The 27,514-nt window shown below is 49.0% G+C and overlaps 2 protein-coding genes across 3 annotated transcripts in view; one reads left to right on the top strand and one right to left on the bottom strand.

Moving 5' to 3' along the window:
• The first annotated feature begins 200 nt into the window (after window positions 1-200).
• On the top strand, window positions 201-9,589 carry ZFTA (zinc finger translocation associated). The gene is made up of 5 exons (XM_045775949.2): window positions 201-965; window positions 3,179-3,676; window positions 4,236-4,622; window positions 4,917-5,480; window positions 5,717-9,589. Exons 1-5 carry the CDS (start codon window positions 827-829, stop codon window positions 6,175-6,177), a joined length of 2,049 nt encoding a protein of 682 aa, XP_045631905.1. The 5' UTR covers window positions 201-826; the 3' UTR covers window positions 6,178-9,589.
• Window positions 9,590-9,595: 6 nt separating this feature from the next.
• Window positions 9,596-27,514, bottom strand: part of RTN3 (reticulon 3) — a 60,394-nt gene continuing 42,475 nt past the window's right edge. For both annotated transcript variants that reach the window (XM_087854976.1, XM_045775950.2), the window contains 6 exons: window positions 18,551-18,758; window positions 16,293-16,431; window positions 15,776-15,845; window positions 14,953-14,999; window positions 13,182-13,240; window positions 9,596-11,755 (listed from right to left, as the gene is read on the bottom strand). In XM_087854976.1, coding sequence (XP_087711102.1) covers window positions 11,710-11,755; window positions 13,182-13,240; window positions 14,953-14,999; window positions 15,776-15,845; window positions 16,293-16,431; window positions 18,551-18,758 — 569 coding nt within the window. In that variant the 3' untranslated portion in view covers window positions 9,596-11,709. The remainder of the gene's footprint in view (window positions 11,756-13,181; window positions 13,241-14,952; window positions 15,000-15,775; window positions 15,846-16,292; window positions 16,432-18,550; window positions 18,759-27,514) is intronic.

Raw genomic sequence — 27,514 nt, 5'->3', positions numbered from 1 at the left:
CGAGTCGGCTGCGCGCCCCCTCTTCCCGGCCTGAGTCTCTGCGGCCGCGGCCCCCGCCCGCGGCCGGCTCTTGGGGAGCTTCGCCCGTCCGCCCCTCCAATGGAGAAGCCCGAACTCCCGGCGCTCCGGGGCGGCTCCCGCGGGAGGGGGCGCGGCCGCCCCCGCGGCTCCACCCTCTCCGCGGGGCCGCGGCCATCTGGGGCCCCTGCCAGTCGCGTCCGCTCTGGGGCCCGCGCCGAGCTCGCACGGGGAGGAGGCAGCCCCAGCGGGGACCCGGGCCTCCCACCAGGCGGTCTCCGGCCAGCGCCAGTGCGGGAAGCCAAGCGCTGAGATGCCCCGAGGGGGCAGTGGCTGCGAGCTAAGCCCGGGTGGAAGCGCGTCGCAGCGGACGCGGGCGCCCCTCGCCACTTCGGTGACCCTTCAAGAGCCGGGACCGGAGCCCCGGAGGCGGTGGTGCGGGCCCGCGAGGGCGGCGAGGTCTGTGCTCCTAACGTCCGGGGCGGGCGCCGGCTGCGGAGCCTCGGGCCAGCTCGTCGCCTCCCGCCTCTCCCCCCCAGCCCCCCGCGAGCTGGCAGGAGGAAATAGCGCGCGGCCCCTTTAAATTTACCCAGGAGCCCTTAAAGGAGCCCCAGGGGCCCCAGACAGGAGTCCCCACCCCGGTCCAGCCCGCGCCGCCGAGCGAGCAGCCAGCCGTCCGTGCGGCCAGCCGCCCCGTGCATGCGCCCCGCGCCCCGGGGCCCCGAGCACCGAGCGCCCCGCGCGGGCCGCCGCCGGCCCCGCGGCCCCGCGCCCCGCCGCCCCGGGGCCCCGCTCCGCAGCGCAGCGCATGGAGCCCGGCGGGGACCACCGGAGCCGGAGCGGCGGCGGCAGGGGCGGCCCCGGGCCAGCAGCGGCCTCGGCACGGGGCCGACGGCTGCCGCCCGCCGGATCGAGCGGCGGCGCGGAACCCGAGGAGGACGACGGCGGTAAGAGCTGGGGCCGGCGGCTCCGGCGGGGGCCCCGGCATGGGGGAGGGGAGGGCTGCGGCTCCGGGCTCCGGGCCCCTCTCCGCCGCCGAACAAAGGGGGGGACGCGGGCAGGGCGGCCGGGGGCGCCACCTGGCGGGCGCGGATCGAGGCTACAGGGCCAGCGGGGGAGCCCCCCGCCCAGCTCCCGGGGTCCGCCCGCGAGGCTCGGGCGGATTCCCCCCCCCTTAAAGGGCCCCGCGGCCCCCGCCTTAGAGGCCAGGCCGGAGGGTCCCCAAAGGGCCTGGCCCGGCGCCACGGGGCGCGCGCTGTGGGATGTTGGACTTGCGCCCCCGCCCCTTTCTCTTTCAGACTCCCAGGTGGTCTTCCTTATCCGCTGTCTCTTAAAAGTCTGCCCAGACTGGGGGGGGGGGGTCCCTTTCGGGGGACTTCCCCCCCAGAGGAGCTGAGCTGGGAACTCCGCTGCTTTAAGTCGGGCTGCTCCTCCCCTCCCATGGCCTTGCTTACAGACAGGAAACCTTTTTCTTCCCCCACCGCCCCCCCACGTTCTTTCTAGGAAAGCGCATGGCTTGCGCCTCGGGGGGCCCACCACTACCTTAACCCACTGCCGGTAGTTTTTAAAGGGATGGGCTCGCTCACAAAGGCAGACACCCCCTCCTGTCCGTGCGTTATCGCCTCCCTTCTTTTCAGAAATTTTTGCTACAATTTGTCAGCTATAGTAGGACCAGCCCGTCTTCCCCTTTTGCTCTCAGAGGACGCTGTTTCTTCATTCCCCTGCTGCGGGGTCACCGCCTTAAGACTCAGGACGGCTCTGTCCGGGCTAGGGAGACTCTGCCCTAATCTCGGAGCTCCCCTCCCAGAAACTCCTCATCCTCTTTTGTTTTTAAAGAATCTCAGCTCCTCCCCTTTTTTGGGCTCTTAAAGGGCCAACCCACCTTAGACTAGCTTAGATCCGGCGCTGGAAGGATGCTTAGAGACCAGCGAGCTCTCCAGTGCCGTTTCAGACAAAGAGGCTGAGGCCCAGAGAGCCACATGACCTATCAAAGATCACAGAGCAAGTTACCAGTGAAACCGTACTGGAACCGAGGTCTCTGACTTTGAAGCCAATGCTTTTTTCTTTGGATCTACTTAAATCAAAACAAACAAAAAACACAATGGTGACAGGAGTCCTCTCTGGTCCTGTCTTTTGTTTCTCTGACCCTGAGATTCTCCAGTGGGAGCATGACCACACTTGTCCATTCAGCTTATGTGGCCAGGAAACCCTTTTCTAAATAAAATAGGGTCCAAACTGCAGGGAAGGTGGGGGCTGCTCGGGGTGTCTGCCTGTTTGGAGCAAGGGCACACCACTGGGTTACTGTGCTGTGCCTGGGCCTCTCCAGTGCCTGCCCCTTGATTGCTGGGCAGTGGTCGGCTCTCTGCCAGAGCAAAAAATAAATCCCCAGAAAGACTTAATGGGCTCCAGTGGGTGGTGGCCACTCCCTTCCACAGAATCTTCGGTAGCCACTCTGGTGGCCCTCCTGCCATCCCCTTGCAGGGTCTTCGGCTCTCCCAGACTCTGGGAAAGTCAGGGTCCTAGAAACGCCTTTCCCTGGACGTGCTGACAGCTTTGTCATGGGGATCCCTCCCATGGGTGCTATATTTGGGGAACTGACAATGCTTAGCACCCCCTAAAAGGGGACTCTCAGAAGGCTGCCTTTGAGGCATTACTGGAACAAGGGAGATGTTTGGGTGGGGCCCTCCTGGCTGGGGCCTCAGATGGGTGGGTCCCGTGTGCAGCCCTGGATGCAGACAGATGCCCCCTTTGTTCTGCCACTGCCCGCTCTGCTCCGGCCGCAACCGCCCCGGCCTGCTGCTCTCCTGGCTTTCCCCTTACAGCTCGCCGCCAGAAAGGGGGCCATACAGCGCTGGCTGCCGCCTTGGCCTTCACCTTATTTTTTAAAAAGTCAGAGCTAGTCCCTCAGCAGTGCCCTGCATCCTTTTGTTCTTGGTCCTCTCTTAAAGGGTCCCCACTCTTTGTAAAGGGCCGATGTTTTGACTCCGGGCTCTCCCACATCCCTTTTATTGCTGTTGCCATCCCTTTCCTCCCCCTCCACCACCCTGCCGAACGACCCCTCCCCCACCTGCCTTTCTTGGCAAAATCCAAGCCCTGGGTTCATTTCCTGGATATCGGGCATTGAAAAACTCTCTCCCTCCCCCCCCACCCCACTCTTCAGGGCAAGATCTTCAGCTGGAAGGGGGTGCCTTGGGGTCCTGGGGGAGCACCCCCCTGCCCTCCTCCAGGGCCAGGGGCCCAGCGTCGTCAGGCAGGAAATACTCGGACCACTGTGAGGCCCGGGCCTCGAGGCCGGGCAAGAGCCGCATCCCTGGCCGCGACCACCGGCGCTACTACCACGACCACTGGCGGCTGGAGTACCTGATGGACTTCAACCCCGCTCGGCACGGCATGGTGTGCATGGTGTGTGGCAGCTCCCTGGCCACGCTCAAGCTCAGCACCATCAAGCGCCACATCCGCCAGAAGCACCCCTACTCCCTGCACTGGAGCCCCCGGGAGAAGGAAGTCATCAGCAACAGCTGGGACGCCCACCTGGGGCTGGGGGCCTGCGGAGAGTCGGAGGGCCTGGGGGCCCAGGGGGCTGAGGAGGAGGAGGAGGAGGAAGAGGAGGAGGAGGAGGAGGGGGCTAGCCTGCCAGCTTGCCCACCCAAGGGCCCAGGTAACAGGACGTGGAGAGGTGCGGGGGGGGGGTGGCGGGGGGGCCGGGGGGGGCCAGCCCTGGCTTCTCCGCCCACTAACTCATTTTCTGGAGAGAGTCACTGCTCTGTGTGGGGCGGGGTCTGCTTAGTGCCCTCATTGTACAATGTCGGGGGAGGGACCGTGGCAGAGACCGTGGCAGGAAGGGGTCTGCGACATCTCTGACAGTCTCGGCCTTCCGTGGTTTTAGAAGGACGAAGGAGAGTGGGGGGGATAGGTGGGGGAAAGGCTGGGAGTAGAGGGTGCTGGAAAGGGATGACTTGACAGTGAAGTGCAGAGAAGGGGCGAGAATCTGGGTGGCAGGGAGGAGTGGGTAGAGCTTCAGGTTTGTGTGCAGGATGATCAGGAGGTGGGGGAGTTCAGGTCTGAGGAGGGAGGAAGAGCAGGGCAAAGGTTAGGCTGAGGGCTCGGAGTCAAGAGCGAGGGAGAGGCTTGTGGAGGACCTGGCTGTGGCGGTGGGGCTGGGGGTGCTCCCTGGAGGGCCAGCATCTCAGTTCCTTCCCTCCCTCCAACCCTTCCAGGCAAAGCCCCAGCTGGTGAGGGCAGCCGATGCCAGCGGCGAGGGGGCCCAGTGGCACCCCGCGCTTGGCGTCGGCGCCTCTCAGCCTCCCGGAGGGCCGGGGGCAGCAGGGGGCTGGGGGCCCGGCGGCTGGAGCGGAGGCTGAAGGAGTCCCTGCAGAACTGGTTCCGGGCAGAGTGTCTCATGGACTATGACCCTCGGGGGAACCGGCTGGTGTGCATGGCCTGTGGCCGGGCACTGCCCAGCCTGCACCTGGACGACATCCGGGCCCACGTGCTGGAGGTGCACCCCAGCTCCTTGGGGCTCAGCGGCCCCCAGCGCAGCGCCCTGCTGCAAGCCTGGGGTGGCCAGCCCAAGACACTGTCTGAGCTCACTCGATCCCCACCAGGTGCGAGGCCCATCCCAGGGCCGAGACCTACCCCCCATATGAGGGCTGCAAAGTGGGGTCTGTGGCCAAAACGGGGAGGGACTCCTCTCTGCACCCACGCACCCACAGACACACCCACCCCCACACCCACCCCCACACACACACCCACCCACCCACACACACACACACACACACACCCACACACCCACACCGGCTGGGGCCTCTAGATTGGGGCTGGAGTGAGGACCCCTCTGCGTGGGTCAGGGCAACCCTGGCATCAGGCTAAGCCCGTCTCCCTCAACCCTTCCCCAACAGACGATGACCTCGTCCCCCAGGACCTGACCAGAAAGAGCCGGGACCCCGCCCCCCCTGCCGGAGCCCTCTCCTCTCAGGATGTCAGGCCCCCAGACGTAAAAAAGGAAGAGGCTGGCTGGGTCCCTGAGAGGCCCGGGCCCGCAGGGGCGGAGGCGGAGGAGGAGCCGGAGGAGGGCCAGAGGGTGGGGGCCCCGGGCCGGTCTCCGCGGGGCCGTGACCACCGCCGCCGCTACCAGGAGCGCTGGCGGCTGGAGTACCTCGTGGAGCTGGACGGCGGCCGGCGCGGCCTGGTGTGCATGGTGTGCGGGGGCGCGCTGGCCTCGCTCAAGATGAGCACCGTCAAGCGCCACATACGCCAGCGCCACCCGGGCTCCACGCGCCTCAGCGGGCCTGTCAAGGCCCTCATCGCCCAGGAGTGGAGCGAGAAGGCAGCTCACCTGCTGGCCCTGGGGCTGCCCAGCCCCGAGTCCCCCAGGGACCCCGCCGCCCCCGGCACAGCCGCAGCCTCCGAGGAGGGGGGAGGGGACGAGGAGGAGGAGGAGCCAGAGGAGGAGGAGTGGTGGGGTGAGCTGGCGCAGGGCCAGAGCAGGTGGCGCGGGAGAGGGGGCAGGGGCCCGGGCCAGGCAGGGACAGAGGGCTGGGAGTGCTTGGGTGAAAGGGGGTGGGGAGAGTGGAAGGTTGAAGGGGACGTTGGGGAGGGTGGGACAGGAGGACCGAGGTGGGCGGCAGTGGAGCTGAGACGCGACACGCGGGCGGCTTGCCGTCTACCGGCTCCAATGCGGTCCTTTGTCCCTTCCTAGGTGATGTCCCGCTTTCCCCAGGGGAGCCGTCGGAACGGCCCGCCGAGGACGACGAGGACGACGAGGACGGCCAAGAGCCCGGGGGACTCGCCTTCCCGCCGCTGCCGCCGCCGCCGCCGCCCCCCCCGCCGCCGCCGCCCCGTAGCCGGGAGCAGCGGCGGAACTACCAGCCGCGCTGGCGGGGCGAGTACCTGATGGACTACGACGGCAGCCGGCGCGGCCTGGTGTGCATGGTGTGCGGGGGCGCGCTGGCCACGCTCAAGGTCAGCACCATCAAGCGGCACATCCTGCAGGTGCACCCCTTCTCCATGGACTTCACGCCCGAGGAGCGCCAGACCATCCTGGAGGCCTACGAGGAGGCGGCGCTGCGCTGCTACGGCCACGAGGGCTTTGGGCCGCCGGCCCCTGCGCCGCGCGACGGCGGCGCGGACCTCAAAGCGGGCGCCGTCTGTCGGGCGTAGCGGGCTCCCGGGGCGGGCGGGGCGGCTCCGCCCTGTGCTCCGCCGGCCCTCGGGCCGGACACCCTGCTTCCCGCGGCCCTGGCCGCCGCCGCTGCCCCCGCCCCGCTGGCCGGGCCGGGCGGAGATAGGAATTGGGTGGGGTCGCCAGCTTCCGTTCGGCGCCCCGGAGGGCCCCCCCGCCCCGGGCTGGTCGGTGCGCTGCGGGAACTGCGTGCTCCCCTCGGATCCCGAGGCCTGGCCCTCCCGGCGCTGGGCCCCACGTTTCCCGAGAGGCCACCGCGGCCTCCAAGCGTGTGCACCGAGGGCCTCCAGCCCCAGCCGGCGCCAGGCCGGGGTGGGGGAGCCGACAGTCAGTATTAGGGCCCCAAGGGCGGGGGGAGGGCAGGAGGGCCGCGCCGGCCCGGTCCCCTGGCGGGGGCCCAGCTCCCTGCGGCGTTGCACGCCGGCAGGCACGGCCCCCGGGTCGGGGGCGGCTGCTGCGGGTCCTCATTGGTATTCGCCGCCGCTCGGAGGCTTGGACTGCGGAGGAGGGCCTCCAGCGGAGGGCGGGGCGGCGGGGAGGACGCTTGGACCGCTGGCGGGCGGGCGGGCAGGCTGCCCGGAGGCGGGGGCGGAGCTGGGCCGGGGCCCCGGCAGCTGCGCCAGCCTCGCAGGCGGGCTGTGGGGACAGCGCGCCCGGCGGCCCCTTCCGCCTCCCCCGCTCCTGCCGCGCCCTCCCGGACTCCGATCTTGTAAAGGGATTAGCACTTTTCTCCTCTGCTCCGAAGACCTCCGTTTTCCCCTAAACCCAGTCAGGGACTCCTGCTCTGTCGTCCCCGTGGGTCCGAGCCCGGGGCACTGGAGGTCCCGGCAGTTGGCGTTCTACTCCCGTCCCCTCCCTGTCCCCCTTCGTACACGGTGGACGTGCCACCCATTCTCAGTCCCCAAGGGCCTGGGGCCGGGCCTCGGCCTTCCCTTCTCTTCCCCGCGGCAGCGCCAGGCCCGGTGGGTCCGGGAAGGGGCCCCGCGATCTCCCAGGCAGGTCCGAGTGGGATGTGTAGATTCATTCTCCTGTGGAGAACAGGTGGCCCCGAGATCAGGCCCTTTTTGCTCTTTGTATTTTATTTTGAAACCGTATTTAATGCTTTTATATGAAAGGGGCGGGGAGAGAGCTGTCCCAGTCACCCTTATGTGCAAATGTCTTATTTATTATACGTGTATCAGAGATAAGCTGTGAGGTGGTGGAAGAAGGACCTAAAGGAGAAAGGAGTGAGGACGGAGGTGGGGATGGGGGACCCCAAACACCCCACACTAATGTGTGACTCTCCAGGCCTCTCCTTGAGTCTCTGGGCCCCAGGGCCTGCTCTTCACGCGCCCGGGCCTGTTCCTTTGGTCTTACAGCCTGAGAGGGGGGAGGGGAGCGGGTGGGACTTGAGGGGGAGGCCTGGAGGCAGAGGGGCCCTGGCACCTGGGGCCAGGGGCTGCTTCTCTGGGTGGGAAAGCAGACAGCAAAGAGGAAGCCCTTCCTCATCCCAGCACCCCCAGGCCAGAGCCCAAGGTTCAAGTGCCTCAGGCCCCGCCCCCTTGACTCTTCCTGATTGGGAATTGGATTTTATACCATGGATTTTATAGCATTTTTATATAATTCAAGATTGTCAGAGGTGGAACGACCTTGGAGATCAACCAGTCCCCGCCCCCTTGACCCCTTCCAGACAGGTAGTGAAGTTCGGAAACTGAAATGATCACACACAGCCAGGTAGGAACAGTATAAAACTAGAGTAAAAAGCTCAACTCCCGACTCAGTGTTGTTTGCACTACACCACACTGCCTCCCAATCTCTGGTCAATTAAGATTTCTTTTCCCACGGGGCCTGCCAAAGTCTGGTGCATGCTGGGTGCTGCAGGCTGGTTCAGCGCCGTGGCGACCTCCGGGGGACGATGGCAAAGACCGGCGCGCCTCCCTGGGATCAGTGTCCTCAGGGGCAGCTCTGGCCGCCACAGGCTAAAGCCCCGGGGTTCGGGCAGCAGCCTCCTCCCTTGGAAGTCCGCAAGCAGGGCTGACTGCCACCCGTCGCACAGCCTCTCCAGTAGGGCGAAGGCTCTGGCATTGTTTTGTTGTAGGTGCTGCCAGGGATTCGGGAGATACCGCAGGAGCTGTCAGTTGGCTGAGAAGTGAATTCCATGTTTGAACCTCCAGGGGTTTGGAGTCAGTATTAAGAGCTTGAGAACAGGGATTATGGCTGGCACCAGGCTGGGCACTGCCATTCTTCTGTTTTCCTTCATGCATGTTGTTTTCAGATCCAGAATGAGTATTTTACTACTTTTTGCTACTCTGCCTGTTCAAAAACAGGAGGCAGACTGGGGCGACCTATTGTGGTCACCCAAGCCCACTGCCAAAGTTCAGGTAAGCCAGGACAGAGAGCCGGTCAGGAATGGCTTTTCCTTAGGAAGACAGGAATGAATGTCTTCACTGAGAGGCAGCCCCAAGCACTCCGGGGGTTCTCAATGGGTGGCCATCGGACCAGCAGCATCACATTAGGAACCTACTAGAAACACAAATCCTTGGGCCCCATCTCAATGAATCAGAAACTGGGGCGGCACCCAGCAATCCTTTGTGATAAGCCCTCCAATGATCACAAAGCTGAAGATCTGAGGAGTGGACTCAGAGCCACTGTAGTGATTCCTACTTTGTCCCTACGGCCTCTTGGGTTGGGGGGGGGGGGGTCAGGTGGTCCTCCTCTCTCTGTGCCTCCTCCTTGCCTTGGGAGTCTGACATGAACAGGTGAAGTTTCTTCATGAATTTTTTGTTAATGGTATGCTTGCTATTATGGCCAATAGTAAATGTTACTCTGAATCCATATTTATACGCCACGTTAGTGACATTACTCGAACATTTGTATGTGTATTTGTGAAGTTGTTTGCTTCAGTTATTTTTAAAAAATTTCAGCCTAAGTTTTCTGAGAGGTATGTTGAATAAATTTTTAAAATCCAGCGTAAGGGTCATGGCAGCCTTAGTTTGGGGGAAGAATAAATCCGAAAGCATCAAGTTCTTGGTGTATGTGGTCTCCACGTTGCACGGTGATGGACTCGAAGTGCACTGTGGCTCCAGGATGTACAGGCTGCGTCACGCTGCAGGCGGGCAACCCTCCAAGGGTGGTGTGCGGCCGAACTGGGACAGCTGACCCTCTGGCCCCTGCCACTCCTCATCCTTTCTCCTAAGGTCACCTCTTAAGAGGGTCTCTGTGATCTTTCAGAAACCAAACGCACAGCTTTGCTCTACTATGGAAATTCTGCAATCTTGGGAATCATTACCAGTATCAACCATTACTTGCTTTTTAAAGCCTCAAAAGTGGAGTGGGGATGGGGGCCGGTGGAAGCCTGGTTCTTACTTTACCCGAACTGTATGTATAAAGAATAAAGTTAGCAGAACGACACCACAGTCACTGTGTTTTGTTTTGTTTTATTAATACCACATCAATTTGCAGCTTTACAGGAACCAAGAGTCGAGTTCCTTAGGTGCTACTGTATTTTTATGTTGCACACACATACAGCACACAGTTTCATTAGTAAGAGTTCATCTATAGGTTTTCCTTAAATTAAAAAAAAAAAAAAATTCCCGTGTGGCACAAAGATCTGTCCAATTACCTAAACACAGCAGTAACAAAACAAAAGAGCTAGGTGTGGAGGCTTCCAGCGCAGAAAAGGGTCCTTTGGAGGGGAAGCCCAAAAAGTTGATCAGTGCACTGACTTCCTGGGAGGGTGTAAGATAGGATGGAGAATGTGTTTCCGACTGAAATCAACTTAAAAATTAAAAAGGAAAAGGGGCAAAGTAAATAGGAAAATGGAGTAAGGCAAGGGTACCTTTTACCCATCTAAATGCTGAAGTAACTTTTCCAAAACAGTAGATAGAAGACTTCCACTACCTGCTACCGAGCTGCCGTGCTTGGCGACCATCGGACTGTAGCCCTTACTTCAAAGTCACCAGCGCACATTCCCTCTGGATTATCATGACCACGGAGTTTTACAACTTGAAGGAACTCACAGATGACTTCTTTCAAGTTGACTGAATTTTCATGTTGGAAGGGGACAAAGACACTCGTCAGTCTCCGCAGGAATCAGATTCCTGATCACCCGCCATCTGATGTCTGTCTGGGTTGTTCTGTTTATCTTTTAATTCCACACGGAGCTCATCAGCTCAATCTGGTCCTGCCTGGTTGCCCTCACCTAAAAACTGCTTGGAAAACACTCTCAAAAGGGGCGCCCTGGGCCACGACAGAGGTGCTGAGACATTTTATGCACCTGCAGAGGAAAGGAACCCTCAAAACATTAACACACACCCATAAGCTAGCCTCCAAGTTAAAACTCCGTATGAACCACAGAACACACTTTCTTACACTAATTTGTGGTCTCTTAACCACAGACACACACAATCTCCTCTCAAGCCTGCTTGGCTTTTGGTCCTTCAGGTACAATGATGAGCACAGGTTAAAGATGGAGCATGTGAAGGAGGAAGCTGTGGAGAAAAGATAAAAGCAAAACAGTCCTTTTACATGTTTCTGTATTCACCTCTTGAGAATGTTCCCCCCCACGGACGGAGACAGGATGACAATAACTCAACAACGGAGGAGCCCACATGCAGATTATTTTTCCTCTAACGAGTTTACAGCAGTGTACAGCAGTTACAGACATTTATTTCATAATAAGAAAAGTATGACCATATTTATTAAACTGCAGGTGAGGCGGCAGGGAAGAGGGAGGAAAGCACATTCAGGAATGAGTTCTCAAACTAAAGCCCAGAACTGGTGCCCCCGAGAATAGGCACAGACGCCACCCTCCCAAACGGCAGAGACTTTCCTTTCCTAGGGGTGAGCAGGAGGGGAGGGTGGTCCCAGCCCCACCTTCCATTTCCATTCTTGGTTCCCAGATGGCATCCTGGGACTCGGGAACTCTCACTATCACTTACAGGTTACTCACAGAGTTGGAAGTTACAGCATTACAAGAAGAAGAAGAATTTTAGGAGTAGCTGCTCACATTGTGGGGCAGGAAGATGGGATCAGAGGGCTGCCGAAAACCCACGGGAAGGAGTCCCACTCTTGTCCCCAGATAATTTCCTCATAAGTTAATCATTATTTCTTAACTTAAAAATAAGGGTAAAACTCTGATGGGAAGCTGCATAAGACTAGTCCTTGAGAACTGGACAGAAGAGTCCAGAAGCAGTGCTTTATCTTTCATTTTCTCCTTGACCTCCAATCTCTCCCCTTTCAAGCTCCAAGTAAAAGCTCCACCACCATTAGGGTACTGATTTATCCTATTAACTTGACTCTTTCTTTATTCTTTTGGGTCCTAAGATATCAGTTCTTTTTTTAGTCCAACAATTCTTGTGCTTGATAATGAGGGTAAAGGGAAAGGAGGGGAGAAAACACCAAATTAAGAAAAAGAAGCTTGGAATGCAGGCTCGAGCTGACACTGAGCACGTCCCTTCATAGTACAAGTAATAACGTTATAACTATTAAGTGGTGTTTTAGTAACTGTTGCATTTCTGGTTTCCATGTACTTATTCTGCCTTTTTTTTTGCGATTCCAGGGAGTTTTGCTTGTATCCTATTGAAGAAAAAAAAAAAAGAGAAAAAGGTGAAAAGAGCATTAGTTGTGGGTTTTTACTTTAACAGTGACACCGAAAGACAGCCCTGGGCTTGCTGAAGCAACGTGACGGACATTCTCCCGTCTCCATAGGGCTTCCTGTGGATGAGAAGAGCCAGGGTCCCAGTCTGGTCTGGGATGAGCCGAGGGGTCTGCAAAGAACCGTGCCCTCTCCCTGCCACCATGCCTGCGGCCTGTCCTCTTTCACTGCCTGAACCTCCTGGGTCCTTCAGTGGGGGTTCCAGAGAAGAATAAGGGGGATCTGGGCATAACACCTGCTGTGTTCCACACACCGGCAGCGCAAGAGCCCCTTTCTCTGGGAATGCTAGGTGACCCACTAGTGCCACAAAAGGAGCCAGGAGTCAAGGTCAAGGTGACAGATAAAATGACGACAGGAGCTGGCAACAGCCCCCGGCCCCTCACAGGACACCAAAGCTACCCTTCACTTTGTGCAATTGGGTTACCCATCACTAGAGCCACTCCTCACAAATATTAGATCCCATTCAGGGACTGACCAAGATATTCGGTTTAAAGCTAAGCTATGTCTATATTTCGCAATCAGGAGGAAACAGCAACCAGACACATATTTGTGCTAACTGTCCTTGCCCAGTTTTAGCTCTACTGTACACCTGAAAAAGCAAAAGCGCAAATAAAGACCCTGGCATCAAGCCAGAGCTGTGCACATATATTCCTAGTTTCCACTTACAAAACTGGAAAAAGCACTAAAATCTGAGGTGTGAAAGGGACTGGGGTGGGGGCGGTGGGACTGCACAAAAGAGATTTAGCTGCTTGTGATTATTTCTTAAATATCTGAATATGAAAAAAATGTTAACATTTTAATTAGAAGTGTGGGTTCCTTAGTGTTTTCCATAAGTTAAAAAAAAAAAAAAAAAAAAGACAAAAATCAAAAACCAAAAAAACCCAAATGGTTCCTTGGTAGAGGGAGTCATAAAAATGTCTACCAATATTTTATTACTTGATTTTAATATTAAATTGGTTCCAAGAAAAGAGAAAACAGGGATTTGGTAGTTTTAAGAAGGTAGCAATGTGCCTTGAGTCATTTATCTGTAAAACTCTTATTTCTGAAAAAAGAGTGAAGAGTTTGGCTTAAAATTGATGCATGTGGGTGGGCAACTGCAGACACTTAAAAGGCTAATTCAGAAAGGAGAAGGTTCTAATTTCATCAATCCTTTTTAATCTAAAACACAAAGGATGTTTTTTAAGGAAGCAGGATGAAATAATTTATAGTAAAATCAAACTACTAACCAACACTTTTCTTCAGGATGAAAATTCCTTTCTTTGACTCAGTATTTTATAGAGGAGGCTAAAAATAACTGGGGAAGAGAAACACATGTTCCAATAAAATGCGGAACTAAAGCATACTTACTTTTCAACAATCGACTTGGTCTGATCGCGGGCGATGCCAACACAGTGATCAATCTGGGTCTTTAAGGAAGGGAAGACACTCAGTTATGGCAACACACAGATTAACAATTTTCCTGAAGGTAATATTCTGTTGTCTAGTTTAACCATTTTTTAAAAACACTATTGCATATTCTGGGAAATGAAAATAATGCCAGTTTTTTAAATTTATTATTTTTTATTTTAAGTAGGCTCCACACCCAGCACAGGGCTAAAACTCATGACCCTGGGATCAAGAGTTGCATACTCTACCAACTGAGCCAGCCAGCTGCCCCAGTAATGTCCAGCTTTTAAGAGTATTTTAAAAACTTCAGGTATCAGGGCACCTGGGTAGCTCAGTTGGTTAAGCATCTGCCTTTGGCTTGGGTCATGATCCCAGGTCCCTGGGATTGAGCCCCAGACATCAGGCTCACTGCTCAGCGGGAAGGCCACTTTTCTCTCTCTTTCCCCTGCGTGTGCCCCCTTGCTATCTCTCTCAAATAAATAAAATCTTAAAAAACTAAACAAAACAACAAAAACCCCAAAACTTCAGGTATCAAGGGTGCCTTGGTGGCTCAGTCGACTCCTGATATCAGTTTATGTCTTGATCTCAGGGTCTTGAGTTCAAGCCCCACACTGAGCCCACATAAACCCAACCCAACCCAACCCCAAAAAACCCTTCAGGTTTCAGACTTTAAATAGTGCCATGAACACCTTATAACACTCTGTTGAAGTAAAAACCACACATTTCTTTTGCTAAGGTCTTACTTGCTAGGTGTTTCCTTTACAGACACTGGAGTAAAGCATTTTTTGAATACTAAAAACTATCTATCTAATCTATATTCTGTAACCACAAATGTGTTTTGGCTCCTAGGTAAGACTAATTCATTTAATACCAAAAGACATTAAAAAGTCTGTGATTGATGACTTAATCTATAAAGAATAACCTCAGAACATCTAGCAAGGCTCTGCATGCATCATTCCACAATGGAAACATCTCTTCACACAGATGGATTCCTGTAATAGCCTTGATAGTTTAAATTTCTTTTCAGACATCAGCTTTTATTTATTTAAGCATTTTTCAACTTATTTTTTTTTTAACAGATAATGTCCACTTGAAAAACTTAAAAGACACACAAGGCATAAAAATATACCTTCCTACCCTTCTCTCTCCTAAACATTCAGTTTCTCTTTTTTTTTTTTTGGATTTTATTTATTTGACAGAGAGAGACACAGCCAGCGAGAGAGGGAACACAGGCAGGGGGAGTGGGAGAGGAAGAAGCAGGCTCCCAACGGAGGAGCCCGATGCGGAGCTCGATCCCAGGACCCTGGGATCACGCCCTGAGCCAAAGGCAGACGCTTAACGACTGAGCCACCCAGGTGCCCCTAAACATTCAGTTTCTCTTGTACAGGAAACCACTATTTCTTACAGGCTCCTGACTTATAAACTTAGACTGCAGAAATGGTTACAAAATGATCGCTCATGGGAAGGCTTGGTGGCTCAGATGGTTAAGGTCTTGATCTCAGAGTCGTGAGATCAAACTGAGTGTGGAGCCTGATTGAGATTCTCTCTCCACCTCCCTCTGCCCCTCCCACTTGTGCACTCTCTCTCTAAAATAAATAAATCTTTAAGAAAAAAAAAAGAAAGAAAAAGAAAGAAAGAAAATGATCACTCTAAATTTTCAATGCCTAAAAAATGAACTAAAGTTAGTCATACATCAACAGGCGTATCTGATTTGAAACAGGTAGGTGCTTACCTTGTACTTCTCATAGACAATGGGGACACTGAAAATGAGCAGTTCGGCTGTAAGAGAATCACAGGACATGGCAAGTGTAAATGTGAGACAGTCAAAAAGACCCAAGACTCAAGTAACACAGATCTGCAATATGAGAAATCCTACATAGGGCCGTAGGGCTCTCAATTAAGGAGAGTTAGCTATAGGTACACAGGCTTTCTTTGTATCACAAATAATTTCCAAATTATGAAATGATGTCTATAAGATCCCTATATTTAAACCAAATGTAGACAACTCTCCTTTACTTCTAGCTCTTTTGATATTTCTTTATAGTTAGGACCTTTCAAAAAAACCTATGGCCACAAACACAGGTTCTTCCAACATCTAACTCAAGGTTAATGGATGTTAAAGGTTGGGCCACATGGAAGGAGTGGAGACATGCTGGACATTCTCTTGGTTCCTACTTCTACCAATTACAGATCATCCTTGAACATTGTGGGGATTAGGGGCATGGATACCCCAAACAGTCAAAAATCTGCACATAACTTTAGACTTCCCCCGAAACTTTACTAACAGCCTACCGTTGGCCAGAAGCGTTACCAAGAGCACAAACAGTCGATTAACACACATTTTCTATTGTTATATGTATTATGTGCTGTGCTCTTACAATAGGGTAAGCTAGAGAAAAAGAAAATGTCAGTCAGAAAATCCTAAGAGAAAATACATTTACAACACTGTCCTGTAAACAATCTGCATATAAGTGGACCCCCACAGTTCAAACCTGTGCTGTTCAAGGGCTAGCTGTACTTCAAAGAGCATGGAGACATTTTCCTTGTCACCTTACCAAGAATCAGAAGGGTGATTCCATTGAAAACGGCACCGACATAGGTCATCAGCCACATGAAGACAGCCAGCTGTGAAGGCCAACACCAGAGGGTTAAGCAAGAATAATCATAATGCGAAATTTAGGTTAACTGCTGCCATTCTCCTCTTGCCAATTAAGTCTGCATACATTTCGTGATGTATGCCACACATAACTGTAATTTCACAACGAAGGTCACACCTCGTCTGCACCATATATGTGCAGGGTGCATCAGAGAACTCTGTAGTTTTCTTAAGCTCAAAGACAGACCGACTGCATTTCTGTCAATGACGCTGCCCTTGCTGGGAGGGCACTTAGTTCTACAGGTGTAGGACATGTCTTCTCCACTGACTCCTATCCCCACTTTTCACAGGTTGACTGAGATAAGCATACATTTGTTTTTGTGTGATAAAATCCTATTTACTATTTTTCCTCTCAATTATAACCTAGTCCCCGGTTTTCCTCAGCCTCACCACCAAAGACTGTAGAAGCAACTAACCTTTAAGGAGTCAACCAAATCTTCCACCAGAAAGAGACGAATAATGAGTTTCAGGGCTCTGTTGATGTGCACCATGGCAGCATTCACGTAATTATGGAAAGCTTCTGAGGACAGAGTAATGTCTACATCCAGGTAGGCTCTTCCAAAAGAAGAAACAACAGTCACACGTTTGACAAGGAAGATCTCTTTCTATTAGTAGAGCAGTTATTTAGAGTGTGAAATTCCCCCAAGGGCACATTTTAGAGACGTGTAGGGGCATGTTTTGCTGTCATGGGGTGGGGAGAGGGCACCGCTGTCTTCCTGCGGGCAGAGACAAGAATGCCAGATGTCTTCATACATAATAAAGACTTGTCCTATGCCCTGCATAGCTTTTATTGCCTCATAGAATATTCATGAAGGTAAACACATTTATAATTATCAAAATCCAAGAACATATAAAAACAAGGTATTTTTCCCAGCTTTAACATATCCTGAATTTTCTAAAAAGACTGTATTTTGTTTATGCTAAACTTTTACAGAGATATTTTACACGACTTTGGAAAATCGTATCTGTACTGGAGATTACACATCTAAGTACAAGTATCTAATGTCTTTACTGTTTTGTGTGCGTGTGTGTGTGTAGTCATGTCCAAGCAGTTAAATACTGACTGGAATATATATTATTTTACTATGAATGACCTTCTATCTTATCATTCCTTTATATTACAGTTATAGTCTATTTTTGAAATTTTGTTTATAGATATCTATGAATTTCATTTCGAAATGATAAAATAGGCATTATAAAATATTTGTTAACAAAAGAAAAAGGAGGGTAGAGACACTGAGTTTGCCAGGGTGGACAACTATAGAAAAAGACAGAAGGACTTGGGTTCTGTTCGCAGATGCACTACAGAACTGAGATGCAGCCATGTGCTCATAACTTGTTTATTCACTCAGTACTTACGGAGGGCCTACTGAGTTCAGCCCCTCTGCTATGTGCTGGCATATCAGGAAAGAGAAGGCTGCTTTTGCCTTAAAGAGTCTATAGTCTTGTGGGAAAAACAGGAAAGGAACAGGCATGCTTTCCTTTCTATTTATTAAGAAAATATTTACTACCAAATACAAAAGTTATAAAAATTAGATGGCGTAATTCATTCAACTTGACAAAACACATTTTAGAATCCCCAACAGTGTCCTGCAGAAGAGGGTGTCCTGCTAAGACATCTGAGCTTGTGGCAAAAGTCACATTTATTCACTCAGTGAACAGCTACTGATCTGTTAAAATTAATTTGCGATAACTTTTTAACTGCCACATATAGTTTAAATTGTCTTCTAGTTTCATCACAAGAAAATAAAAGGACCAGAGCTGCAGCCAGACACCTATTCTGTCATAGTCTTGAGAGGTCACAGAAGAGTTTCTTTCCCTATGAGGAAAAGGTTTTGAAAAAAGTATCATTTGCGAATATTAAAATTGTTTATGGGTTAAGATTTCCAAGAGGAATAGTGTGAGGAAAACATCTGTTAAAGTTACAGCACAGTCAGAAAAGCTAGTGAGTGGATTCTAGAAATGCATGACCTATCGACCTCAAGACTTGCTCCCGGTATTAAGAAAACTAAAGGGGGGAAAGAAAAAGAAAAACTAAAGGAGAGATAAGAAGGAAATCAGTAATAAGACTAAGAGCAAACATATCAAATTCTGATATTGCCAAGAGCACAGACTCAATACTGAGATTTCAAAGTTGTTTTAAGGTTTAACTATATGGGAGGAGGGGGGTGGGGGGATGGGGTAACTGGGTGATGGACATTAAGGCAGGCACGTGATGTAATGAGCACTGGGTGTGATATAAGACTGATGAATCACTGACCTCTACCTCTGAAACTAATAATACACTATATGTTAATTAATTGAATTTAAATAAAAAATGTTTAAAAAATCAAAACCAAACCCAAAACCAAACAAAAAGATTTAACCGTAATAGGGATCTTAAGCGTGTCCTTGGGACCCCATCTAACTGGGTGCTGTCCTGGAGGCCCTGCTCAGGAATTCAGACAGTCTTCTTTGATCTTCAAGTGTGAGCCCCTAGTTTGTCAAAAAGTTCCTGGCTCCTTAACTTGGTCCCTTTTGAAGTGACAAGGTTTCTAGTTGATGTTCACGCAAGGGGTCAGCTGCATCAGGCCCTATAATTCTTCTCGTAGTCAGGTCTGATTGGTCGACCTGCCCAGCCTCGGCCAACCCCTTCTCTAAACTGTCAAGTGTTACTTGTGATACTTCCACTCACTTGAACGGATGGCCCTCTTCTGATTTCTGTACAGCTTGGATGACAGACTTGTAGACCCTGAAGCTGATGGTGACAGAGAGAAGAGCCAGGATGAGGTAAGAAACCACACTGATGACGCTGAAGGCCGCCAGGGAGAGCAGCATGATCAGTGTGGTGCCAAAGACAAAGCCAGTCTTCTTCACATCTCGCCAGAAAATCAGATCGTGCACTGCCAAAAGAAAAGGGAACACGGGTTACGTATGGTCACGTGGCCAGGACTGCTCTTTGGCTGTGTCCTGCACACCCAAGAAGCATTACACTAGTACACAATTACAGGCACATCCCTCCTTAAGAGAATCTGACAAATGAAAATCAAATTGTATGTCAGGAGTGAGGACTCATACTGCAAAAGGTTCCTGTGGTTTCTGGACAGGTTCACAAAAACTTAGAAACATTTTTTTAGAGATGGCTACTGAAGTACAACGGGATAAAGTGTCAATTTCTTGAAATGTTTCAGCAGAAAGGATGTAGAGTAAGTGTGATAAAATCTTAACTGTTGACTAAATTAAGCAAACCATGCTGATAAATTCGTTTGGTCACTATAAAACCAAAACTAACATACGGATAAATTGGGTGGGTGCAGAAGAGAGTGGTGGATAAAAACAAACCAAACCGTATTCGGTACAATGAAACACCGGTCTCCATGTTAATCTGAAGAGAATTCAGGAAGAATGATGGGTAGGGGACCACATCATTATCTAAATTGCAATACCTCTGAAAGTGAATGGGGACACTATCACTAGTTGTTAGGAAACGGGTATAAACCAAGACTGTCTCAGGCAAGTGGGTCTTATGGTAGGGGACATCAAAACTGGAAAAATCTAAGTTCTTCTACTTAAAGACACCTTAAGAACTGTGTGTAAAGGTTGCTAGTAATTACCTTCCATCTAGCAACGACACTACATTTGAATTTCAATCTGTGAAGGTTAACTTCAACACTATTGGTTCTGTTCATAAAGGGCAAGGCTTTGGAGCTGGAGAGACAGGAGTTTGAGTCCTGGTAATTTTTAGCCATATTGTCTTAAATGACCTTTCTAAACCTTTGTTTTTTCTCTTGTAAAATGAAGTAACATCTATTTCCTAGAGTTGTTTTTATAGGAGGCCAATGCAGTAGAATGCTTAGCATTGTAAATGACACGCCGTAAACACTCAAATTTTAACTAAAACCAAAATATCATAGCCTCTAAGACTGTGACTGAGGGTAAAATGAACTTGAATCTGTTCAAGTGGACCCCCTGGCACCTAGTTCTTCCCCATATTCCAGCTACAATACTCACCTCTGAAGCCTAACCTTGCTAGAGCCAACAGAACCTAACTTGAAACTCTCACACTAAAGGTATGCTGATGGTGCAGAAGAAATAATCGCTGGTTCAGAGATTCTAGCCAAGGGATGTGACACTAGGAGAAATAAGAGGCATTATGATTCCCGATGGGAAGCTGAGAGTCCCAGACAGTGACACTGCAAAGGAGAGAGAGCTGGGAGGCAAGTCAGGCTCACCTGATTGCACAGGAAAGCTGAACAGAGCGCTGCCTTCTCATAGGAGCAAATACTAAGCAGGATTCCTACAGTAAGAGTCCAAGTATACAGACGTCACTGTTCCTGAGACCACAAGCACAGTTTCAACAGAACGCTTCGGAATGGGACAGATACCATGTGCCTCTTGGTGAAATGCACCGAGGACACGACATCACTTCTGTGGTATTCTTGCCAAAAACACAGAACCTAGATCTAATAAGAAAACACCAGACAAACCCAGACTGAGAAATTTACAACAACATGGATGGACTTAGAGGGTACGACACTAAATAAAATCAAACAGAGAAAGACAAATACTCTATGATTTCGTTCATATGCGGAATTTAATAAACAAAACAAATGAGCAAAGAAAAAAGAGACAAAAAACCAGACTCTTAACTACAGGGAACAAACTGTGGTTGCCAGAGGGGAGGTGGGTGGAAGGGTGGCTGAAATACGTGAAGGGGATTTAGAGTAAGTAAACTTTCTGAGTAATGTACAGAACTGCTGAGTCACTACACTGTACCTCTGAAGTTAATGTAACATTGTACTTAATTATTCTTCAATAAAAAAACAGCAAAAAATAAAGGAGATAAGATTTGATAACACATAAATGCCAACTGTGATGAATACAGACTGAACACTGGATAAAGGGGTAAAAACGGCTCTGAAGGACACCACTGGAACAACAGGCAAAATTTGAATGTGGACTATATAACTGATAAAACCACAGGTGGGTCCATGAACAACACGTGTTTGAGCTGCATGGGTCATTTTCGTGTGGGTTTTTTTCTGATAAATAGTCAAACCTACAATGATAACACATGTGAACGGTGTCCCCTAGACGTGAGCAGCACACGACCTGCACAAATACAGTAGAGTATTTGTACATGTATTTTTTTCTTCCTTTTGACTTTCTTAATAACATTTTCTATTCCCTGGCTTACTCTAAGAATATAGTATACAATGCATATATACAAGATATGTGTTAGCGGACTTCGTGTTAGCTGTAAGGCTTCTGGTTAACAGTATGCTATTAGTAGTTATGTCTTTGGAGAATCAAAAGTTATATGTGAATTTTCGACTACATGGCGCTCAGTGTCCGTTACCATGATGTTCAAGGATCAACTATACTGCATCAATATGAAATTGACTAAATATGATAAGTGTACTGTGGCTATGTAAATTCTTGAACAAAATTCTTGTTCATAAAAACGAAGACAAAAACACTCCAAAGCAAGGGTATAAAGGGGCAGGATGTTTGCAATCAGCTCTTGAATAGTTCAGGAAAAAACATGTATCAGGTGCCTGGGTGGCTCAGTCAGTTAAGTGTCTGCCTTCAGCTCAGGTCATGATTTCAGGGTCCTGGGATCGAGCCCCGTGTCGAGCTCCCTGCTCATCCAGGAGTCTGCTTCTCCTCCCTCTGTCCCGTTCATGCTCTCTTCTCTCTCTCTCTCAAATAAATAAATAAAATCTTAAAAAAAAAAAAAAAGGAAGAAAGAAAAAAACATGTATTTATGGAGAGGGGGAGGGAGAGATAAAGCAAAATAGGCAAATGTTGACAACTGGTGAACTAGAGTGAAGGGTATATGGAAGTTTTTTGTACTATACTGGCAATTCTTTAAGTTTGAAATATTTGAAAGACAGAAAGAGAAAAAAGAAGCTTACAGGGTAAGACTGAGGCCCAGAGAGAAAATACCTCAATGTATCGAAAAGGGGTAATGACACTTGCCTATATGCAAATCTAGATCAGCAAAAGCCACCCTGTCCTCATGAACCTTACTGCCATCTGCTGGAAAACTGTGCTAAGAAATAGTCAAACCTACAATGATAATACATGTGAACAGTGTCCCCTAGAGGTGTGCAGTACACAACCTGCACAACAGTACAGAAGGCCCTAAGCTGGGCCTTAAAAATCAATGGTAGAATTACGGTCTGGTCTAGAAAAGGGACACACTGATTAAAGGGGGATTACAGAGCAAAATGAAAAGCTGGTTAATCCCTCAAACGTCTGGGATGCTCATCCTCCACAACGTCACATGACTTGCTCCTTCACCTCATTTGGGTCCTGGTTCCTGGGCTACTTCCCTCAGAATGCCCATCCCACCTAACATCCCTGTCCTTTGATCACACTCCATCTCCTTAGTCTGCTTTAATTTTCCTCAGATCTGTTGTTAAGTGCTTAAAACATGGGCTAATAATCAGTCTGCATTTGTTTCCTGATGATCTCTCTATGACAGGCCAAGTTTCTGCACCTGGAGCCTATCAAGTGCAGCGGACCAAGGATTTTGAGCACACAAAACCAAAGAAAGGAACTTGGCACAGTCTGGAAATGCTGTCCTCTGATCGTCGAGGAAGAGTTAGAAGGACGAAACACACGAAGAAAAAGGCAAGGGGGCACCTGAGTGGCTCAGTCGGTTAAATGTCTGCCTTTGGCTCAGGTCATGATCTCAGGGTCCTGGGATCGAGCCCACATCAGGCTCCCTGCTCAGTGGGAGCCAATGCTTCTCCCTCTCCCACTTTCTCTCTCAAATAAATAAATAAAATCTTAAAAAAAGAAAAAGAAAAAGGCAAGAAATGGGGCAGCTGCTGAAAGTTTAAAATGGTGAAGCCTTTAGACTTGGTTTTAGTGTTTGCTTCACAACCAGGAAAGCACCAAGAGGCTGCAATCGTCTGGTTCCATAAAATAGTTTTTCTCTCTTCTGCTTCTACTAGTTCAGTATAGAACTTTTTTAAAACAGCAAATTCCTTATTTTCAATGTGTTCTTTTCCTTCCTTTCCCACCCCTCTCTTCACAGCAAGCTTGATTTTTTATTTTCATTTTTTGAGAGAGAGAGAGAGTGTGTGCGCGCGCACGCAAGTGCGAGCAGGGGTGGGGGGAAGGTTGGCAGGCAAAGGGAGAGAGAGAGAGAGAATCTTAAGCAGGCTCCACACTGAGCACAGAGCCTGATGCAGGGCTCGATCTCACGACCCTGAGATCATGACCTGAGCTGAAATCAAGAGTTGGATGCTCAACTGACTGAGCCTCCCAGGCGCCCCTCTCAGCAAGCTTTAATTAAGTGCCTACCATGTGCCAGGCAAGTACTAGGAACTGGGACTATAACAGTAAGCTAGGCAAACAAGATCCTTACTTACTTTCCAGGGGGAAAGAGAGGCATGAATAACGAACAAGCTAAGCGTCACCTGTACCAGAGCCCCATAAGGTTATGAATCCATTATGCCACGATGAGAATAATGTGTGTGTGCACAGGCACGACCGAAGCTAGCAGTCAGGAAAAGCCTCTTGGAGGACTGAAGTGAAAGGTGAGATATGAAAAATGAGAAGGAGCTGGCCATGCAAAAGGCCAGAATGGTGTGACAAGGCTGGAGAGACTGGCAGGAGCTAGATCATGCAGTACTTTCATAAAGCAAGATAAGGAGCTTGGATTTTAACTTCAGATGAAATGGGAAGCCACTGAAGGTCAAGCAGGGGAATAACACAATATACTGTATTTTAAAAAGAGGAACACTTTTACTGCATAGAAAATGGATTGGGGTGGGGCAAAAGTACAGGCAGAGAGTCTCTGCAGGAAGCTAACTTGAAGGTTCAAGTGCGAGATGATGGGTCATTCAGATTCGGCTGGGGGCAGTCAGAATGGAGAAGAGTGGATAGATTTTAGCTATATATTTTGGAAGTAGAACAGGGAGAACCTGGTGGTGGACTAGATATGAGAGAAGACATAAGGGAAGAAAGATGGATGATCATAGGTTTGGGGGCCTGAACAAATGGATGGCTGGGTGTCATTTAATGAGGTGAGGTGAGGAAGAGCAGAGTACAGAGCATGTTAATTTTGGGACGGATGTTAGAGATACCCATAATTAAAGAAAGCAGTTAGACCCACCAGTGTACAGCACACAAATAATATTTAAAAGTCATAAAAATGGATGAGGTTACCTAGGATTGACAGGGAAGGCGGCCCAGGTCTTACTTAATTCAGTGGCACTCTAATATCTAGTAACTAGTAAAAAGAGTCAAACTAGAGCCAGCAGAAGGGAATGGAAGCAATAACCAGGGAGGTAGGGGAGAACCAGGAGTGTGTGGTATCACAGAAGTGGAGAGAGAAGTACTTTGAGAAAGTGTGGAAACTGGCGAATTCTGCTGAGCTTAAATAAGGAAAAAAGGCAACCGTGGACGTGGCAACATGGAGAGAGCTGGTGATCTGATTAAAACTATTTAGTGGAGAGGCACCTGGGTGGCTCGGTTAGTTGGGCACCCAACTCTTGATTTAGGCTCAGGTCATGATCTCAGTCAGGGTCATGAGACTGGGATTCTCTCTCCCTCTGCCCCTCCTTGTTCATGCTCTCTTTCTCTCAAAATAAAAAAATAAAATAAAATTAAATTAAATTAAAATAAAATCTTAAAAAACAAAAAAGCTGTTCAGTGGAGTGATGCAAACACAAGCAATTGGAGGGAGCAGAAGAGGAATTACTGGTGAGATGTGGAGGCAGTGTGAGAGGAAATGCCTATGAAGTCTGGCTGTGAAGGGGAGTAGGGACATTTGCGGCCAAAGGATAGTTTTTTAAAGATGGGAAACACTAAAGCATGTTTATATGCTGACACAAGAAGAAAGAGGCTGAAGGGGACAGAAGAAGTTCAGAAGAAGGGAGGGATAGAGATCCAGAACCCAGATGAAGGGGCTGATCCTTGTTAGAGCAACAGAGTGAAGAAGATGAGAAGAGACACAGGCCCATTCATAGATCTGAAGACTGCAAGAAGAGGGATTTCTTTCTGAATGCTTCTAGTTTCTCAACAAAAAAGTGCTGAGGTCATCAGCTGAGGTGGGGGCAAGGTGGTAAAGAAGGTTTACAGAGAAAAAAATAAATGATTGTTTCAGAAAAGTGAGAAAGTGTCTTAAAACTCTTAGAAGAAAACAGGAGTTAAATAGGTGATGGAAATGAAGGAGGGCACTTATCATGAGCACTGGGTGATGTATGAAGTGCTGAATCACTGTTCTGTATGCCTGAAACTGATTACTAATATAACACTGTATGTACTGTACGTTAACTAACTGAAACTAAAATAAAAACTTAAAAAAAAAAAAGAAAAGAAAACAGGAGTAAATCTTTGTGACCTTGGGTTAGGCAATGATTTCTCAACCAAAAGCACAAGTGACAAAGAAACAACAGGTAAGTGGTACTATTCAGAATTAGAAACCTTTATGCTGTAAATGGTACCAAGAAAGTGACAAAAGTAACAAAATGAGAATATATTTGCAAATCATGTATCTGATAAGGTATTTGTGTCCAAATATAGTACGAAGAATTTTAACTCAATAATTAAAAAACAGCCCAACTGAAAAACAAGGGATCCGAACAGACATCTCTCTGAAGACTACAAATGCTCAGTAAGCACATAACAAGATGCTCCACATCATTAGTCATTAGGGAAGTACAAATCAAACCCACACCGAACCCACGAGGATAGCTATCATAAAGAATACAGTAACAAATACTGGCAAGGACATGGAGAAATTGGAACCTTCCTACATTCCTAGTGGGAATGAAGAATGGTGCAGCCACTTGGGAAAACAGTTTGGCAGTTCCTCAAAAAGCTAAACATAGAATTATTATATGACCCAGCAATTCCACTCTTAGGCAAACGCTAGAGAAATAAAAACATAAACAACACAAAAATTTGTGTACAGCAATATTTATCAGAAACATTATTCATAATAGCCAAAAAGTGGAAACAATCCAAATGTCCATCAACTGATGGAACAGATGAATAAAATGTAGTATATATCCATACAATGGAATTATTATAGGGCAATAAAAAGGAGTGAAGTTCTAACGCTACCTGTTATGACATGGCTAAAACATGAAAATATCAGGCTAAGTGAAAGAAGCCAATTATAAGAGACCACATATTACATGATTCCACTTATACAAAACATCCAGTATAAGCAAATCTATAGGGACAGACAATACATTAGTTGTTGTTTAGGACTGTGGTGGTGGTGGTGGGAAATGGGGGGTGAATACTAATGAGTATGGGGTTTTTTTGTAGGGGGACTAAAATGTTCTAAAATTGGATAGTGAAAATAAAAAAACATCTGGCTGTACACTTTAAATGGATGAACTGTACGGTATATGTGAACTATACCTCAATAAGTGTGTAATATATATAGGCATTTCAACATCCCTCTCTCAGTAATTGGTAGACCAAGTAGACAAAAAAATCAATAAAAATATAGAAGACTTAAACACTATTAACCAATCAGATCTTCTTGACATTTATAGAACACTCACACAACAACAGCAGAATACATATTCTTTTCAAGTACATGTGGAACATGCATGGAGATAAACCAAGTCCTGGGCCACAAAACAATCCTGATACGTTTTAAGATTTATTTATTTATTTTGAGAGAGTGTGTGCATGCACACAAGGAGGGGGAGGGGCACAGGGAGAGAGAGAATCTCAAGCACAGTCCATGCCAAGCATGCAGTCTGACACAGGGCTTGATCTCATGACCCTGAGATCATGACCCGAGATGAAATCAAGAGCTGGATGCTTAGCCTACTGAGCCATCAGGTGCCCTCCATTACATTTTAAAGGATTCAAGTCACTTTTATGTTTTCTGACTACAAGGTAATTATATTAAAAACAATAACAAAAGATATTGGAAAAGAAAGATACTGGGCAAACCTTCAATATTTGTAAAATAAACACACTTCTAAATGAATCAAAGAAGAAATCAACAGGGAAATTAGAAAGTATTTTGAACTGAATGAAAATCAAACCTTGTGGGATCTAAAAAAAAACCACCACCACCAACAAACAAAACTTATGGGATCCAACTAAAGTAATACATAGTATGAAAGTGCCTATGTTAGAAAAGAAGATGACAAATCAGTGATCTCAGCTGCAACCTTAAAAAATTAGAAAAAGAACCTGGACCCCAAGTAAACAGAAGAAAGTAAATAATAAAAATCAGAGCAGACATCGGGACACTGGGGTGGCTCAGTCAGTTGAGTGTCTGACTTCAGCTCAGGTCATGATCTCAGGGTCCTGTGATCAAGCCCTGTGTCGGGCTCCCCACTCAGCAGGGAGTCTGCTTGTCCCTCTGCCCCTCCCCCTGCTCTCTCTCAAATAAATAAATAAATAAATAAATAAATAAATAAATAAATAAATAAAATATTTTAAAAAAAATCAGAGCAGACATCAGTTAAACATGTAACAGAAAAATAACAGAGAAAATTAATGAAGCCAAAGTTCTTGGACAGTATCAATAAAACACAAAACTCTAACTAGATTAATCAAGAAAAGGTGAAAGAGTAAAAAAACTGCCAGTACAAAGAATGAGAGAGATGACATCACTACAGATTCTACAGACATTAAAAGGATAATAAAGGAGCATTATAAACAA

The sequence above is a fragment of the Ursus americanus genome, chromosome 24, assembly GCF_024610735.1.
Source record: "Ursus americanus isolate L20-20 chromosome 24, mUrsAme1.1.p, whole genome shotgun sequence".
In the NCBI taxonomy this organism is placed as follows: domain Eukaryota; kingdom Metazoa; phylum Chordata; class Mammalia; order Carnivora; family Ursidae; genus Ursus; species Ursus americanus.
Note: the sequence above shows the minus strand (reverse complement) of the source record. Positions and strands in the feature narration are given on the sequence as shown.